The 19,256-nt window shown below is 44.2% G+C and overlaps 1 protein-coding gene and 1 non-coding gene across 2 annotated transcripts; one reads left to right on the forward strand and one right to left on the reverse strand.

The window, feature by feature from the left end:
* Positions 1–382: 382 nt before the first annotated feature.
* LOC120676541 lies at positions 383–1,386 on the forward strand. The gene has a single exon (XM_039957868.1). The coding sequence runs from the start codon at positions 462–464 to the stop codon at positions 987–989; it is 528 nt and encodes a 175-aa protein (XP_039813802.1). The 5' UTR covers positions 383–461; the 3' UTR covers positions 990–1,386.
* Positions 1,387–7,875: 6,489 nt separating this feature from the next.
* On the reverse strand, positions 7,876–7,982 carry LOC120677046. The gene has a single exon (XR_005676110.1). It is a non-coding gene; the product is annotated as a small nucleolar RNA R71 (small nucleolar RNA).
* Positions 7,983–19,256: the final 11,274 nt, after the last annotated feature.

The following is a 19,256-nucleotide window of genomic DNA, read 5'->3' on the forward strand; positions in this document are numbered from 1 at the left end:
TAAATGTTTGAATCTTGATATGCGTGTGCGCCTTATAAACGAGGAAGGAGGGAGTAATTGCATGAGTTGCTGATGTGTGTCAATGCCTTATCGGACGTCCTACTATTAGCATTTTCGTTTTTTTTTCGTGGAATTGGATCTCCACATGGAAGCCGAGCTGCTTTCAATGCGAGATTGCAAATTACTCCCGTCAGGCGGGCTACCAAAAATGGTAAAGCTTGGCAATGGCAAACACGCCAACACCAACGGAGGGACGGACAAAGGGGACCCGGGCAACGGAGGACACCCGCCATTTCCGGTGCTCCTGCGACCATGCGCGCCACCCAACTCGCGTACTTATCTCCTCCCTCTCCCCGTCCGAGCAGGCCCCCCTCCTCTCATCACCGGCCTCCTCCGATCGACGCGCAGGCAGCCAGGTCACGCACGTAGCTAGCACCACCTCGGCGAAGCGAAACACAGCCATGGCGGCGGGAACCCGCGCGCTGCTCCTCGCCGTCGCGGCGGCGTCCTGCTGCTCGCTCCTGGTGGCCGCGAACCCGCCGGCGGCCACGGTGGCGGACGTCTGCAAGGGCACGGCGTTCCCCGCCCTGTGCACCACCACGGCGGGGAAGCAGGCGGAGCGCTACCACAACGTGGTGGACCCGCTGACGGTGCTGGAGATGCAGGTGGACGCGTTCGCCAAGCGCACGGAGGCGGCGCGGGCGCACGTGGCGGAGGCGGCCCAGACGGCCTCCCCGGCGGCGCGGGCGAAGCTGGACCTGTGCAACAACCTGTACCTGGACGTGCTGGACAACCTGGGCGCCTGCCGCCGCGCCATAGGCTTCAAGGACGCCGTCACCATCCGCGCCACCATGGGCATGGCGGCGCAGGACATGCAGAACTGCGACGAGCAGTTCAGGCAGATCGGCGAGAACAACCCCATGAAGCGCTTCGACGAGTCGCTCGTCGAGATGTCCGAGAACTGCCGCTCGCTCTCCAACATGATCTGAGAGCTCGCCGCTCGACTCCCCTGCCCTGACGCGGCCGGCCGCCCGGTGGGCCCGAGCTCCTCGCACGGTTCGTCGCCGCGGCTGCGGGCGATCGACATCGATGCGCTGCTGAGTTTTTTTTTTTTTTTTTTGCTTTGATCATTGATCGCCGTCGTATATAACAACGTCAGTACTAATCCCTCAGGAGAAATGTGTTAGTCTGGTCTCCGAAAGGGGGAGGCGCATTGAGGTGGGATCACCATTTCTGCTGCTTCAATCTGAATCACGTACTACGGTTCAGGTTCTGCTGCACTGATGATCGATCATGTTGTACTCTCAATCACTCCCCCCGACCGGATTTTGGCCATTAATCATCTTGTCATCACTCCTGTATATACAGACTACAGGACATACGATCATCTTTCCTGACATTTTTATATGATTTTTCGAGGGGAACATTTTTATATGATGGAGAAACAGTTTTAGTGATCCTTAATTCTTTCCTGAGCGACTGACATTTTATCTGCTAATTTCTGTACGTCCGATGACTCGGACGCTCCGACAAAACATTGAAAATTAACCAGTGCAACATTAGAGATCACTATTTGTAACATGTAAAATGATATGTAAAAATAACTGTGTCGTTTGACTCTAAGATAAAAAATTCTCACTGCAACATATGGACACTATGTTTCATGCAACATTCATCGTAAAATATGTAGAAACAATTGTTACAATATTGATGCTTAATTATTGCACCATATATGTTGGAGCGTTCGATTTTTTCTAAAATTCCGAATGTTCATACTGTAGCATTACCATTTGCCTATTCATTAACATTTTTATCAAATTACCAACAGCGTAATTCCTAACAAATGCATTTTCCACCGTTATGGTAGGTACTCCACTTGTTATCTAAATAGAAATTATTGGCCACTAAAAACATCTTCAACAGTCCCTTAATGAACATATCCCAATAAGATGTATTAGCTTCCGAATTGCATTCATGAGGACCGAACGAAATGCTATTAGCGCCGCTTTAGCCCGCCATAGCACGCTATTTTTGTACTGCAGCGATCATAGCGGCATCTCCGCAAAAACTGCTATAGTACCACTATAGCCCATTATTTAAAACACATTATACTTCGAGCTTCCATCGCCAAGTAAAGAACCTAGAGAAGATTGATCAAAATTTCAAAAGTTCTTTTTTTTCCTTTTGTCCAATTGACACGGAATGCATTGTCTTGAGGGCGTGCCTGGCGGCACGAGCGATGATTGATGGTAAGGTGTTCTCAGTTAAATCAGCTTACAAATTGTGAATCCAAGGGATCAAAGTGTGAGACATGACTCGGGCTTACAAGTGTTGTATAACTACGTTATCGGTGAGTTCGGCGAGTCGATCATGAGCGGAAAAGAAAATACACGAGAGACAAATATATGGAGACTTTTGATTCTTTATTGCAATGAACAATCGATTATTACAATGAGGGTCTCCTTATCTATATATAGAGGTGAAGTTCCTACTTCTAGTAGGACTCTGTGTTTGGTAAAGCTGCCCACATACGGACTAGGATTCTTTCTTCTAGAAATATTCCATACATATCCTATTCCAAATATAGAATTTTACAACACTCCCCCTTGGGCGCTTTACCACGATATGCGTGTCTCATTAAAAACTCCCAAAAACCCAGTGGGAAAAATGGAGAAAAGAGCATATACTACCGTCACTTATATTGCATACATTGCCTCATTAAAAACCTTTTATATAAGAAAACTTCAGGAAAAAACTCATTAAAGGAAAAGAGTACAATGCATAATCTTCAATGATTAATTTCATCATTCTACATGAATGCACCTTTTATCTTCTAGATAATTAGTTAATTATCAGAATTGTGGTATACTTAAGGGTGTTCTCCCCCTGTTCTACACACTTCTCTAAGTCTTCTCATACCTATGCCGTGTCTGCATTTTTCAAAAGAGCTAGCAGGCAATGCCTTAGTGAACATATCTGCTAGATTATCACAAGACCTTATATGAGTTACCGTAATTTCTTCATTCTTTTGCAATTCATGCGTTGAGAAGAACTTAGGTGAAATATGTTTCGTCACATTTGACTTTATATATCCTGATTGTATTTGTGCAATACAAGCTTTATTATCTTCATAAATAATTGTAGGCAAAGGAGCAATTGTTATTCCACATGTATTCAGTACACGACTTGACATTCTTCTAAGCTAGGTGCATTCCTTGGCTGCCTCAAATAATGCTATTATTTCAGAGTAATTGGTTGATGTAGCAACAATAGATTGCTTTGTCGATTTCCAAGAAATTGCAGTTCCACAATACATATCCAGTCTGCGAGATTGCTTTATGTGGATCAGACAAGTACCCAGCATCAGTATAACCTACTATGGTTATGTCTCCATTCTTCTTGAAAAATAATCCGATGTCTTCAGTTCCTCTGAGGTATCTGAGGATATGCTTAATACCATTCCAATGACGTTTGGTTGGAACTGAACTGAACCTTGCTAATAGATTAACAGCAAAGGCTATGTCAGGCCTAGTACCATTTGCTAGATACATTAATGCTCCAATAGCACTAAGATAAGGATATTCAATTCCCAATAATTTCTCATCCTCTTCTTTTTGGTCTAAATGGATCTTTCTCTACATCGAGTGATCTCACGACCATTGGAGTTTTGAGTGGATACGCATCTTTCATGTTAAACCTTTCTAATACTTTCCGAGTATAGTTTGACTGATGCATTAATATCCCTTCAGGAGTATGCTCAAGCTGCAAGCCTAAACAATATGTAGTCTTACCTAAATCCTTCATTTTAAATTCAGTTTTTAGATAAGAACTAGCTTCCTCGATGTCTTGTGTAGTGCCAATAATATTCAGATCATCAACATATACAGAGATTATACAATAATTTTTTTTTGATTTTTTAATAAAAACACAAGGACAATCGTCATTCTTCAAGAATCCTTTATCCAATAAAAAAATTGCTAAGCCTGTTATACCACATTCTACCAGATTGTTTTAAACCGTATAGTGATTTCTGTAGTTTAACACTATATATGCTGCGTTCTTATTCGTTTGGGACTTTAATTCCTTTAGGGATTTTCATATAGATTTCTGTATCTAATGACCCATATAAATATGCGGTCACTACATCCATTAATTTTATCTGCAAATTCATATTAACTGCCATTGCTATTAAGTACCGGAAAGTTATTCCATCCATTACGGGAGAGTAGGTTTCGTCGTAGTCTATTCCCGGCCTCTGCGTGAAACCTTGAGCTACGAGCCTCGCCTTGTATCTAACCACTTCATTTTTCTCATTTCTCTTCGGGACAAATACCCATTTGTGTCCTACAGGATAGATACGGTCAGGTGTAAGGTTTACAGAACCAAACACTTGTCGTTTCTTTAGCGAGTTTAACTCTGCACAGATTGCTTCTTTCCATTTTGGCCAATCAGAACGCTTCTTGCATTCCTTCATTGATTTTGGTTCTGGTTCCAAGTCAATGATTTGTGCAATCTGTTCAGCAAAGTATATGTCAACATTTATTGTTTTTCTATCATATACTACACCCGTCTCAACATAGTTTGTTGAGTTTTCTTCTATTCTTTCATATCCCAGATCGTCATCACTTACAGGTGCATTTAGATCAGGAATTTCCGGTCTCCCATCGTGAGTTTCTACCATGCGCGCATCCTCACTTTGAGTTTGTACTTCACGTACATCCACTCCAGGTGATTGACTTTCACCTTCTATGTTTTTCTCATGAGTAATTTTCATAGGCTTCTTTTCTATAGGACGTCTCCTAGAAGCTTTTGCTTGTGTTTGTACTCTGGGTTTTTTCTGTACCCGCGCAACCGGTTCACTCCCTCTCTTCCTAGCATTCGTTGCTCTTGAGGCAAGATTTCAGAATTCCTTTAAATTATCCTCTTCAAATGGGATTTCTATTCTTTTCGGTGTGTTTACTGCTGGTATATGAGATTTGATAATCTCTTTAGTATTGGTGAAAGCCTTTGGCAGTTCATTAGCAATTCTTTGTAAATGTAAAATATTCTGAACTTCTAATTCAGTTTCACTAGTACGTGGATCCATTCCATGGATTCCTGTGGTTTCCCAATTTATTTCGCGGCATTTGTCCCTAGACAGGTACTTTCCCCCCCTAATGCCGGGAAATGATCTTCGTTGAAAATACAATCAGCGAACCGAGCCGTGTGCAAATCTCCAGTGGAGGGCTCTAAATATTTGATTATTGATGGACTTTCATACCCTACGTAAACTTCAAGTTTTCGTTGAGCACCCATTGCAGTTCGCTGTGGTGGCGGGATTGGAACATATACAGCACATCCAAATCTCCGTAAATAGGAAATATTTGGTATTACACCACGTACCATTGCTAATGGTGATTCTTCATTTGTTGCAGATGGTCTCAATTGTATTAGTGCTGCTGCATGTAGCACTGCGTGCCCCCAACAAGATGTGGGTAATAAACAATTATGTAGCAATGGTCGCGCTATTAGCTTGATCCTCTGTTGACGTAATTTCACATTCTAAGCCGTCAACTTCTCGGAAATAACATGAGGTTTACACTATGTTCTATTCATATTTTGTTTATTTCTAACGAGTTCCACCAGTTTTGGATGAGTTGAGATTGCAGGAGCAGGTGTACCAAAACTTGGGCAGAAACCCAGGCCGACCGGCCTCTCCTAGGCCGGCCGGCCTGGCACCCCCAAAGACACAGCCCCGGCTTCGAACCAGTGGCAATGTTACACATTCAAGGGGCTCAGAGTCGAGGGTTGGGCCTTGGTTCAAATGGATACACCGAAAGGCTTAAACATCCATCCAAAGAACTACAAGACAGCCCAAGATCAAAAGAACTTCAGCACCCACTTCCCTGGAGATTGTACAAAGGCAGTGCGAAGTCCCGGCAAAACCAGAGGCCGAAATAGGCCAGAGGGAGGCCGGCCGACCTAGCAACTGCAGCAATCGGGCAAACCCAACTGTCAACCGACTCCAGGGAGGGATCAGAGCCGTTGTCTGAAAGGCGGCGGCCATGTGGCGGCAACCCCAGGCCGGCTGGCCTAGGGGAGGCCGGCCGGTCCCACATGGAGGCCTCTCAGGCTGAGGTTTGGCGTGGAAGTTAAGCGCAATGAGATTACCTGCTTCCAACCGACGCTACCTACAGTAACTGCCAGAACTGACCTTGAGAAGGCTATAAAAGGAGGCACCATCCATCACTTCAACACACACCATTGGATCTCTTCTCTTCCACGTGTACTTTCTAGAGTAGGTTAGTAGCTTGGGAGTTAGAGTCGAGTCGAGCTTGCTCGGGATTCCGGAGTCGTCGGAAGTCTGGTATAGCTCTTGTATCTTTCTTTTGACTTTATTAATATAAGTTATCTTCTTCCTTTTGACTTTATTAATATAAGTTATATTCTTTACTTTTCTGAGTCAGCTTTACTTTTCGTAGTCTTTTATTTACTCAAGTCTGAGGTTCAGCTTGAGCACAGAAGTTTTCTTTTAGCTTAGGCTAAGTTATCTCTCTTAGTGATCAGGAATTTATCTTACGGGCTTTCTCGCCCGGACTAGAGTATCTCAAGTTAGTGCTCTAGGTTGAGGGGGATTTCTCTCGAAGGCCTCGAGAGAAATCCTAACACCAAGTGTAGACGTGGTGTCTGACCTTAGTGTTAGCTAGAAAGTGTGTTCCACCCCACGGAACCATTGTGGTAGTCGGTAGGTGGTGACAACCCTATCCGTCCTTTGTAGTCCACCACGTTCGGGTGTTTTCATAGCAGTAGTGCAGGTTGCCCTTGGACTCCCCTCTCATCTCTTTATGTAGTCCTTCCTCTTCCAGCCGCCGATGTAAGCTCTGCTTTCCCGAGAACTAGTTAGGTGTTTAGTCTGATCTAGAGAGGCTAGCTCGATAGTTCAGAAGTGTATCAGGTGTCTTTTCTCGCTCGTTGTCCTCCCAGCTGCTACCTCTCTAAGGTTTAGAGTCTCCGTGTGTCACTCAGTCATTGCCTGGCCATTTATCTCACTACCTATCTGGTTTACCCCCGTCTAGTCAGCCGGTTGATAAAGCTAGTACTGTTGTCAATCGATTTACGATACTCTTTATTATAGTGCTTCCCTGAGGAAAAATACGATACCCTGGAATACTCCAAGGTGAAGTGCTACAGCGGTGATTCTGTGCGCTTGCAGAATATCTATTCTAATCGGGCATAAGAAACGCCAACAAGCATTTCTGACGCTGTTGCCGGGGAAGCAATTGGCTAAAGATATCGTAGATAGTTTGATAAATTGTACTAGTTTGTCGCCGCTAACCCTAGCAGGCTTACCACTGCTCTCTCCATCTTTTGATCGATGCAGAGCAGTGCATGACCAGTTTCGACCTACCAAGTAACTTCCACCCAAATCCAGAAAGAATTGGGAGAATTGTGAGATGCCGCGTCGTCCCATCTCAGAAGAGACTCACTTGGCCTATCAGTTCACCCTCCACCTCAGCATCCTCATCCATGGCTCAGAAGACTCTCCGTCAGTTTTCTGCCCCGTCCAGCAGCCACATTCCTACTGGACTGAATGTCAACCAAGCCGGCAATGATGGCTTTGAGTTGAAGACTGGACTCGTGAACATGGTCCAAGCAAGTCCGTTCTGCGGAAAGGCATCCAAGGATGCCAATGCCCATCTCCAGAACTTCCTGGAGGTGAGTAACACCATCAACCCCAGAGGAACTACTCTGGATGAGGTCCGTTTTCGCCTATTCCCATTCTCACTGCTCGGGAAGGCCAAGACGTGATTCTACTCCAACAAGGAAGCTTTCACGACATGGGAAGCTTGTTCAAATGAATTCCTAACCAAGTACTTTCCAGTAGGCAAGACCAATGCCCTCCGGAACAGGATCACCGGAATTCAGCAATTGCCAGATGAGACCATCCCGGAAGTCTGGGAGCGTCTCTAGGAGTACATACAAACATGCCCACACCACGGCATAGAAGAGTGGCTGATCATTCAGAACTTCTTCCATGGCCTGAATCAGCAAGCCCAGGACCACGTTGACGCAGCTGCGGGTGGGTCCTTCCTTCCCCTCGATGTTGCGGGAGCAAAGGTGCTGATTGACAAGATAGCTTCCAACCAAAGTTGGAAAGGAGAAAGGCAGCCAGCCTGTTCCAAGGGCGTGCATCAAATCGACACGGTCGACATGTTAGCTGCCAAATTGGAACTTTTGATGAAGAAGCTGGAATCTCCGCACCAAGAGGTTAATCAAGTTTCGGAGTCTCGTATGACATGTGAAACATGTGGCGAGACTAGGCACTCGGGCAACTCGTGCCCCTTAACTCAAGAGGACGCAAACTTCGTTGGGAGCAACAACAATCCCAACTCAGGATTTCTTCCTCAGCAGGGTTGGAACTCCAAGCCCAACCTCCCTTCGGTCAACAACAAGGTATGAATTTCAATAACAGTTTTCAGCCCACATTAAAAGACCTAGTGTACGGCCAAAAGCAAATAAATGATAGCATTAGTAGGAAATTTCTTGCTAATGACAAAATCCTAGAATCTATGGCTGCACAACTAGAGGGATTTAATTCTATTATTAAAAATCAACTAAGCTTTAACAAAATAATAGAAACCCAAGTAGCTCAGCTTGCATCTTCATGTCCTAACATTAATGTGGGGAAACTACCCGGGCAACCGGAAGTACCCTCGAAAGAAAATGTTAGTGCGGTGACCACGCGTGGTGGTAAAACCATGTCAGACCCGGGATAGCGGGACTGCTTATAGATATAGAATGTTCTAGAGTAAGGGATAGCTCATGGATGTACTTTACCTCTTTTGTAACTACTCGAATAGGCGTAGGACTAGCTTCAGTACAAAGGAAACTACCTGATTATGTTGTAGTAGGATTCCAACTGTACTCGGCTAGGACTTTCCATGTAACCCTGTCCCCCCGGATATATAAGGGCGGGCAGGGACCCCCTCCAAACAATCATCAACACCTAAGGCAATACAAACCACACAGGACGTAGGGTATTACGCAAACTCGCCAACGAATTCGATGGCCGGATCAAGCGACGCCATCAATGTGCCGGAAGGCACAACCCTCATTTTCGGTTCTTGGGCATGTACGGCTGACGGAACGGGAGGCTTCTCCAGCCACCTTGTCACGCCTAACTCACCTAAATCAAAAACCCGCTCCCAACTTGCCGACATCCGCGAGTCCGCGGATCTCGACGAGAAAAGAGTTCCACCCAAACTCGACTCGGACAACCCGGGAAACGTGACAACTCAAAACCGAACTCTTGGTTTGGTCGAGTTCGACACAAATTCTGATTCCGAAAAGCCTCACTTTTCCAAAACTCTTGAAAAATACCTGGCTCATCTCAAGACAATCAAACGCCCTATGATCACAAACTCAAAACTACTCGCCGGAGTAGATCAAGTTTCACGATCGATAGAGGGCTGCATTAAACTTGTAGAAACCGCTCTTTAGTGATCCTAGACCCTATGGACAAATGCTCTTGCATGGTTTACTTAGATTACATCAACTATCGTGTTCTTGTTGATTCGTTACCGATTATCCTCGTGTAGTGACAGTATGCGGGAGGGAAAGGTTTTGATCTTGGAACACACCTTTGGTAGATTAGATCCGTTCTTCGTTGCTTGGCGATTACATCTCTAGTGATCCTAGACCCTATGGACAAATGCTCTTCATGTCTTGTGCACACATCTATCTTTGCTCACTAGTCTAGATTAGATTAGATTGGTTAGATTAGATTGGTTAGATTAGATCTATTTCACACTCATACACTCAATATAGATCTTTTACCAACATCATTAGTGCTTAGTTAAGCATAGTAATACACTTGTTCCGTGGATTGATAAACCTTGGGGGAATACTCTAAGGGAAAATCTACACGATCCGTGCGCTTGCGGTACGTAAATTGGCGCTTTAAGAAGCGTCAACAAGCTTTTCTGGCGCCGTTGCCGGGGAACAAGCGATTTTGCTACGTTTAACTTTGTATTAATTTTGTTGGTTACTAACACGTAACCTTTTCCCTAGAAAATTTTTGTTTTCTTGTTTTTGTTTTGATTGTCTAGATGGGCCATCTCATTCAACACGTGGAGGAAGGAGAAAATCACTAAGGGATTATGCAAGCCCGCGATCGGAGGACTTCGACATGCAAAAATCAGATTCGGTGTTGCGAGCCACCGAGTACGAGATCAAGCCTCAAATCATCAAGATGGCGGCGGCAAACCCCTTTAGAGGAGACGAGATGGATAACCCATATAGACATATCAAGTGGTTCACAATGCTATGCAATACGGTACAACAAGACGGAGTTCCGCTAGCTTGGTTTAGATGGAATCTTTTCCCATACTCACTTGCGGAAGAAGCGAAAAGATGGTTTGCACTTGCATCCTTCGAGATAAAAGGATATTGGGATGACTTGATGAAGAAATTTTGCGAGTGATTCTTTCCGTTAAGCAAGGTCCAACATATTCGGAAGCAAGTGATCAACTTCGCGCAAGGAGAAGAAGAAGGGATAGATCAAGCATGGGATAGATTCAATGGATTGATTGAACAAGGACCGAAGCTCGGATTTTCCGGTGAAGTACTCTTGCATACCTTTTATTTTTCCCTAACCCCCGAGTGCATGCAGTTTGTTCAAATGTGTGCAGGAGGAGATCTCATGGAGAAAACACTCACGGAAGCCGCCCAACTCCTAAAAAAATCAGCAAGGGTGCGGCCATGCGAAGAGATTGGGAAAAACGATGTCCGGCAAGCTCCGAGGAAGAATCTCAAGTGCGGGTGCTTGCTGGAATTTTCAGAAAAGAGGCATTGAAAGTGAAGGAAGAACAACCGAAGCATGGAAAAGTCATAGAGACAAACCACGATGAAGAAGCATCGATCCGGAGTGCAACGAAAGGCGACCCGGAAAAGAAAGGAAGAACCATGGGCACCGCCAAATCGCTAAGGGAATTCGAGCAAATGGATTGGATACCAATTGACTTCGGAAGATTGTTCGACAAAGCAAGACCACATGCAAATCAGCGAGGAATGGCGAAGGTGATAGCGGAAGACTTCCCGCCGGATAATCACACGGGATATACATTTGGCAAGGAATCGGCCGGTGATATTATTCGGAAACTTTTTGAAGAAAAAGAGGAAGAGATTGACTTAGACGAAGTGCTGGAGATCAAAAGGACCCTGGGAGTGAACTCGGAATCGTCACCCTACGCGCACATATCCCAAGTATATGCGATTGGAAGTGATCAAGGCGAAGGTAACCCATCACCCACACCTCGTGTTGATTGCATGATAGACAGAACAAAATGTTGCAATGTTTTATGTGACGTTGGCGCCCATGTTAGTGTGATGAGTTCCAAAGTTTATGTTGAGATTTTTAATGAAACATCGAACCTAGATGCCACAATCATTAAATTGATCATGGGAGATGGCAGATTAATTAAACCGCTAGGAGTGCTTAGAAATCTAAATGTTGTCATAGCGGGTAAAAAAATTCCTATCGACTTTTTTGTGATTAACGCTAGTGATGATGAGCATGAAGGCATAATCTTTGGAAAACCCTTTCTCAAATTAGTAAATGTTGTTCTAGATGTTGGAAAAGGGATTGTCACTTTTGATCTAGATGGAGAGAAGCGCTCATTCGAATTTCATTCAAAACCGTCTTTTGCTTCACCTCTACCTCTTGATAACGAAGAGGTAGAGAGCATTCGTTCCATTGATTCTTTCAGGGATCCTCTCCAACGTGCTTTGGAGAATGAAGACGCTCAAGATGATCAAGACGCAGAACTAGTGTAAACAATGGAAGAGTTAAAGCCGCAACGCGGGAATTTGGAGGAAGAAAAATTTGAAGACATTGGAGAGTTAGATCAAGAAGAGGATGGTGCGCCCGATGTTGAGATGAAGCCACTCCCCAAGGGATTGAAATATGAATTTTTAGGAGATGGCAAGACTTTTCCGGTGATTATTAGCGACGGATTGAGCCCGAAAGAGACGGAGAAGTTGTTGAATTTATTGAAGAAGCACAAAAAGGTGATCGGCTACTCGATTAACGACTTGAAAGGTATTAGCCCCGCTTTTTGCACACATCGTATACAACTCGAGGAGCAATACAAGCCGGTCGTAGAGCATCAAAAAAGGTTGAGCCATGCTATGCGTGATGTGGTGAAGAAGGAGGTTATCAAATTGTTGAATGCCGTAATAATATACCCCTTGCCACATAGTGAATGGGTAATCCCCGTTCATTGCGTTCCGAAGAAAGGAGGACTCACGGTTGTGAAAAATGAGAAGGAGCAATTGATACCACAAAGAACCATCACGGGATGGAGGATGTGCATCGATTATAGAAAATTGAATAAGGCAATGAGGAAAGATCATTTTCCACTACCATTCATCGACGAGATGCTAGAAAGGTTGGCAAAGCATTCACACTTTTGTTACCTTGATGGATACTCGGGATTCTTCCAAATACCTATTCATCCGGATGATCAACATAAGACCACATTTACTTGCCCGTATGGAACTTTTGCATATCGGAGGATGCCTTTTGGATTATGCAATGCGCCAGCTTCTTTTCAAAGGTGCATGATGGCTATATTTTCAGATTTCATAGAAGAGATTATGGAGGTATTCATGGATGACTTCTCGGTGCATGGTACTAGCTTTGATGATTGCTTGGCAAATTTGGAGAAAGTTCTTAAAAGATGTGGAAAGGTTGATCTTGTGCTTAATTGGGAGAAGTGTCATTTCATGGTGAAAGAAGGAATTGTTCTCGGTCATGTTATCTCCGAGAGAGGGATAGAGGTGGACAGAGCAAAAATAGAAACCGTGGAGAAATTGCCACTACCTACGGACATCAAATCTTTGAGGAGCTTCCTCGGTCATGCCGGATTCTATAGGAGGTTCATAAAGGATTTTTAAAAAATCACCAAGCCATTGACACAACTTCTCCAAAAAGATGTGGAATACATCTTCGATAGTGATTGCCTTCACGCATTTCGAACACTCAAGCAATCCCTCATAAGTGCTCCTATCATGCAACCTCCGGATTGGAATCTACCCTTTGAAATCATGTGTGATGCAAGCGACTACACCGTAGGAGCTGTTCTTGGACAAAGGAAAGAGGGAAAGGTAAGTGCTATCTACTACGCAAGCAAGACTCTCAATGAAGCCCAAGTTAATTATGCAACAACAGAGAAAGAATTGCTTGCCGTGGTATTCACCTTCGAAAAATTCAGATCATACATAGTAAATTCAAAGGTGATAGTTTATACCGACCATGCAGCAATCAAGTATCTCTTGTCCAAGAAAGATGCTAAACCACGCTTGATTCGATGGATCCTATTGCTACAAGAATTCGATGTGGAGATAAGGGACAAGAAAGGGGCAGAAAATGTTGTGGCTGACCACCTATCAAGGATGAACCATGGAGATGATGGAAAAGAACCGATCGAGGATCAAATGAGATATGATCACCTATATAGAATTCTCGACAAAGATAGTTGGATGAATGAAATAATAAGGGCAATAAAAGGGATGCCCTTGGATCACTTGGACAAGAATGCAAAGAAAAGAGTGATCGCGGAAAGAAGAAAATACTATTGGGATCCACCATACTTATATAGATATGGAGAATATGGAGTCCTAAGAAGATGCATACCGAGGGAGGAACGTGAAGAAGTTCTAAGAAAGTGTCACTCGTCGGGATATGGAGGACATTATGGGCACTTTAGAACTCAAGCTAAGGTATGGGCTAGTGGATTCTATTGGCCCGAGATGCATGAAGACGCGAAAAGATTTGTTTCGACTTGTCCGAAATGCCAAAGGACGGGGAATATCTCGCAAAGGAATGCCATGCCATTGAACTACAACTTGCAAATAGATCTATTTGATGTCTGGGGAATCGATTTCATGGGACCATTTGTGAACTCACATGGGTTTGAGCATATATTGGTGATGGTGGATTATGTTTCTAAGTGGGTTGAAGCTATGCCATGTCGGAAGGCATCAACGGAGGAGTCCATAAACATGATTAAATTGGTAATCTTCCCTCGATATGGCATCCCGAGAATCTTGATAAGCGATGGAGGAACACACTTCACGGGCAAAGACTTTGGTAAATGCTTGAAGAAATTGGGAATTGAACATAGAGTGTCCACGGCTTATCATCCTCAAACAAACGGACAAGCAGAAACTTCGAACAAGCAGTTGAAGGACATTTTAAAGAAGACCGTGGTAAAAGGAGGAAAAGATTGGTCGAAGAGACTAGATGATGCACTATGGGCATATCGTACGGCACACAAAACCCCGATTGGTATGACTCCTTATCAATTTGTTTATGGAAAAACATGCCACTTGCCGGTTGAGCTAGAACATAAGGCGTATTGGGCAATGAAGGAAATGAACTTTGATGCGGAAGCTGCTGGAATTAAAAGGAGAATCCAAATAAGCGAATTGGAGGAGTTAAGATTGAAAGCATACAATAGTGCATCAATTTACAAAGAAAGGATGAAGAGATGGTACGACAAACGATTACAAAACAAGGAATTCAAAGAAGGAGACAAGGTCCTACTCTACAATTCCAGATTCAAACTTTTTGGCAAAGGAAAATTACAAAGGAAAATTACAAATCAAATGGGATGGACCATACGTCGTACACTCAGTTTCACCCACGGGAGCGGTGACAATCATGGATGCGAAAGGCGACCAATATGTGGTGAACGGACAGCGACTAAAGGTATTCTTGGAGCCCGACGTCGTGCCCCTTCATTACATCGACATATACACCATGGAGGAGGAACCGGAACGTCAAGCCTAACGACGTTAAGCAAGGTAAGTTTGTAAATATTCTCTTTTAGATTTTATTTTCTTAGTTTTATTTCTATTTTGGACGAACTTTGAGTAAAACACAGGCTTCTAATTTATTGGTGAGCACCTCGGAAAAAGTTGGAGTCCAGGGGGCTGAAAAACCCCCTGGGCCGGCCGGCCCAACACCCCTAGGCCGGCCGGCCTAAGCCTCCTCGTGTTCGAATCGGTCTCAATTTTTGGTAGGTGCGAGATAAGGAAATTTCAAACCTGTGCCTTATAGATTTCGCATGCCAAAACCGAAGAGATTTTGGACTTCTCGTCCAAGTCTTTTCGGGATATAAATAGAGGGGCAGGGTAGATCTATTCTCTCATACTTTTCAATCTACACCACCACCTCGAGAGAGACGTCGACAATGGCCGGTCCAGCGAGCGCAAGAGCCATGATTGCAGCAATGGAGATCGAGGAGAGGGGTTGGACGCCTGACACCCCCACGCCAAAGTCGCCTAGCCCCATCTCGGCAACCAGTGCGCAGCCCCTCCTTGTTGAAGCAAAGCGATGTGAAGCGAAGGCCCCTCCGAAGAAATTCAATACCCAAGCACTGATGAGCGTCGGAGGGAAGGGCCTTCAATGGTGCAACAAGAAGCTAGCTCAAGCCCAAAGGGTGATCGTCGTCATCAGCAGCAATGAAGACGAAGGCGAGAAGCGACAAGACAAAAAGCCACCCGCACCTAGGCGTTCCTTGCGCCTCCTCGGAGTTAAAAGAAAGAACTACATCGAGCACACCCCGGAGCCGAAGGACTATGCTGGGGACAGCGATTGGGAGAGCATCATGAGCCCTGGTTCATGGGGAGCCACCGGTCGTGATTACGATGATGATTGGCCGGGGTGGGCCGAAGAGGAGAGAAAAGAGGAAGACGACCCCTCCGGAGGTGATAGCGGCAAGAAGAAGAAGGACGACGATGAACCCGAAGATGACAGCGCCAACCGCGGCGGGCATCACTTCGGGTGCTGTTTCAAGTGCCGCAATGAAATCGCGGATCTCCGCGCCACCGTCGATAGGTGTCACGATCGAATCGTGGCAATGGATCGAAGGATGGACGACATCGAGAGCTTGGCCGAAAGAGATTACAACTTCCTTCTCCGCAACATAAGGAAGTTATTCGGGATGGTCGGAAATCTACAAAAGCAAGGAGGAGGAGGGCGTCCAAGATGCAATTGCCTGAGGTGCCATTGAGAACACCGACAAGCGTCACACCCGTCTTTTATATCATTGCGACGAGGACGCCGCATAATCTAAGCATGGGGGGAAGGTGTGACGAGACTCGTAGATTGAATTTTGGTCTTTGTTTACTCGAAAGTTTGTCGTGTGAGTGTGCTTTATTTTTCGCATGTGTGAGAGTCATAGTCTATCGTTGTGTGCTTTATTTTTCGCATGTGTGAGAGTGAGTCTTAAATTAGCGTTGAGTCATGAAAACAAAATAAAATGAGTCTTTGTTTTTGTTGGATCGGGCAATTTTATTTATGCATTCATTTTTACTTTATTTTCTTTAAAAACAATTGTTCACGAGCGTTGTCATGAAATTTATTTCGTATTTGTGGAGCTTAGTAGGTTATTCATCCATGCTAATACCCACACTTGAGCTTTGATCTAGCGCTTGGTTTTGATTACGCTTGCGAGTAAGGCATGATTTGGAGGACTTTAATTTCATAAAAATAATAAAACCCCTACAAACATAAGGTTGATCAAGTTCTTGGCAAGTTGAGAGTAAAAATCCTTTTATCCAAAAGCTATATTCGTTCCACCATAAGTATTGAATGTACATTGAGTTGAGTTAGGATTTCTTTCTCTTGGAAGTTTTAATTTCGAGCAATGATCATGTCCGTATTTTTCATCTCTGAATTGCTAGCCACGTCAATATTCGGTAATGAGAATTCCTCATTGGAACAACTCATGAGATCTACCGGATTCCAAAACCCGAACCCGAGATTTTCTTGTTTATTATCGTCTTCCTTGACCACAACCCAATTGTGAGGATACGTTCTGTTTCTGCGCATGATTTGTATAAAACATAACTTTGGGATGAAGAAAGGAAGGAGTACTGGAAGGACGGACCGAATCCGACCTGGGAAAGCCCCAGGCCGGCCGGCCTACACCTCTTGAGCCGGCCGGCCTAGGCCTCTCTGGTCTCGGTTTGGGCTCCAAAAATTTAGGGAGACACTTCGGAGATTTGCCTATCTATGTTTTATAGAAAGTGTCCTATGAAAAGGTTCGGAACAAAAAGAGAAGAAGAAAGAGAAAAGAAAAAATGTATGAGAAGAGAAAAAAAATAAATGAAGGGATTCTATGGTTAGAGAAGTGCAAAGAGATATCACCTTGTTGTTTGAGAACAATATCCTCAATTCCAACCATGTGCAATCCGACAACGAGGACGATGCTTGTGCCTTGAAGTCAATCTTTTTTTTATACCTTTGCACATGTCCACCATTCTAAATCTTCTTACCCTTGAACCCTTTACATTATGGAGAAACTCTCATGATCATTGGCTCGGAAGGTAAGCAATCATTAGAAGGTTTTCTTAATTTGACAATATATGTATATACTTTGCTAAGCCTCACCTATAGCCCCACTTTATACTTGAGAGACTTTTGGGAGATGAGAGCTTGCAAATAAAAATAGGATAGCCACTTATATTGAGAGACATGAAAGGACTTGTGCAAGAATTTTTGGTCTAACCTTTGTTGCAGTGTATTTTGTTTCTTAAATAAAAAAAGAAAGAAAAACCTCCAAGGATGGCAAGAAAAGCAAGTGTTGTCAATATTCGAGTTGCCGGCTAAAGGTAAGAGTTGTGGAGTAATATTGGATGAGTTTTGGAACGCCCATGATATGATTATCCTTGCTGCTCCTCTGACCTTTGTTTGAAGAAATATTGTTAGACTTGTTTGCATAAGTAAATTTTGTAGTTTGAGAACTCTCGAGCAACCCATGGAAGGATTTGATGATTTGATTTGCTCGAGGACGAGCAAAAGCTAAGCATGGGGGGAATGTTGGCGCTCCTTAAGTACCCATTTTACTATATGATTAGGAGTCGTTTTGGTAAATTCTTCGGGATGATTCATGTACTAACCCGCCACATGGCACCCGAACTTGACCATTTTCGATTTTGTCCTGGATTTTGGAGCATGTTGTATTTTGACAGGAAATTGGACATTTTCGGAGATGTTTTGACGCATGGTTACAACTGAGCTAAGATGAGGAATAAAAGGAAGATTCAACACACAAAAGATGGGACCGAAAGGGGCCAGAAAAGGCCCAGGCCGGCCGGCCTGGAGTCCTTGGGCCGGCCGGCCTAGCCCTTTTCGGAGTCTATTTGATCTTGGTTTTCTTCAGCACGAAGTATGCGTCAACCCTAATCTATGTTTTACCAAAACCACCGTCCATATCTGTCTATAAATACCCCGAAGCCGCCGTCAAAGAGAAGAACCACAGAGGGATCGTAGAGATCGCATAGAAAGAGCATCCAGAGATACATTCGAGTTAGACACAAGAGAAAGGCGACACCGGAGGCCTCATCGCCCCTCGGCGCCGCTGCAAGTTGGAGGACAGCAAGGGATCCATCCCTTGCCGGAGATTTCATCACCATGATCGACTACTCTTCGCTTAGCTTCATGGGGTAAAGTCCTCGTTTGTTCATGGGGTTGTAAGGAGATCTTGAGTTGTAATTGCCGAATCCTTTATGAGATTGATCTATCATGATTCTTGTTGATGATGCTTTGATGCCTAATAGTTCGCGGCTTGGCTTTGGGTTTGCTTTGCTCTTGCATGGTTTACTTAGATTACATCAACTATCATGTTCTTGTTGATTCGTTACTGATTATCCTCGTGTAGTGACAGTATGCGGGAGGGAAATGTTTTGATCTTGGAACACACCTTTGGTAGATTAGATCTGTTCTTCCTTGCTTGGCGATTACATCTCTAGTGATCCTAGACCCTATGGACAAATGCTCTTCATATCTTATGCACACATCTATCTTTGCTCTCTAGTCTAGATTAGATCAGATCTATTTCACACTCATACACTCAATATAGATATTTTACCAACATCATTAGTTCTTAGTTAAGCATAGTAATACACTTGTTCCGTGGATTGATAAACCTTGGGGGAATACTCTAAGGGAAAAGCTACACAATCCGTGTGCTTGCGGTACGTAAATTGGCGCTTTAAGAAGCATCAACACTGACGCTCTTTGGGAAATGGCCAAGCTTAAAAAAAAGAAAAAGCCAAGGCTCCAGAACAACCCAGTGATTCAATCTATGATAAACCCTGGCTCAAGGAGCCTGAGGGGTGGACTCCTGCCCAATCATGGCTACACTGGATGAACGAGAACGCCCTCAGTGTAGAGATGGCATACCGCTTCTCGCTCACCCAAAGCA

The sequence above is a fragment of the Panicum virgatum genome, chromosome 5N (genome assembly GCF_016808335.1).
Source record: "Panicum virgatum strain AP13 chromosome 5N, P.virgatum_v5, whole genome shotgun sequence".
NCBI classification, from domain to species: domain Eukaryota; kingdom Viridiplantae; phylum Streptophyta; class Magnoliopsida; order Poales; family Poaceae; genus Panicum; species Panicum virgatum.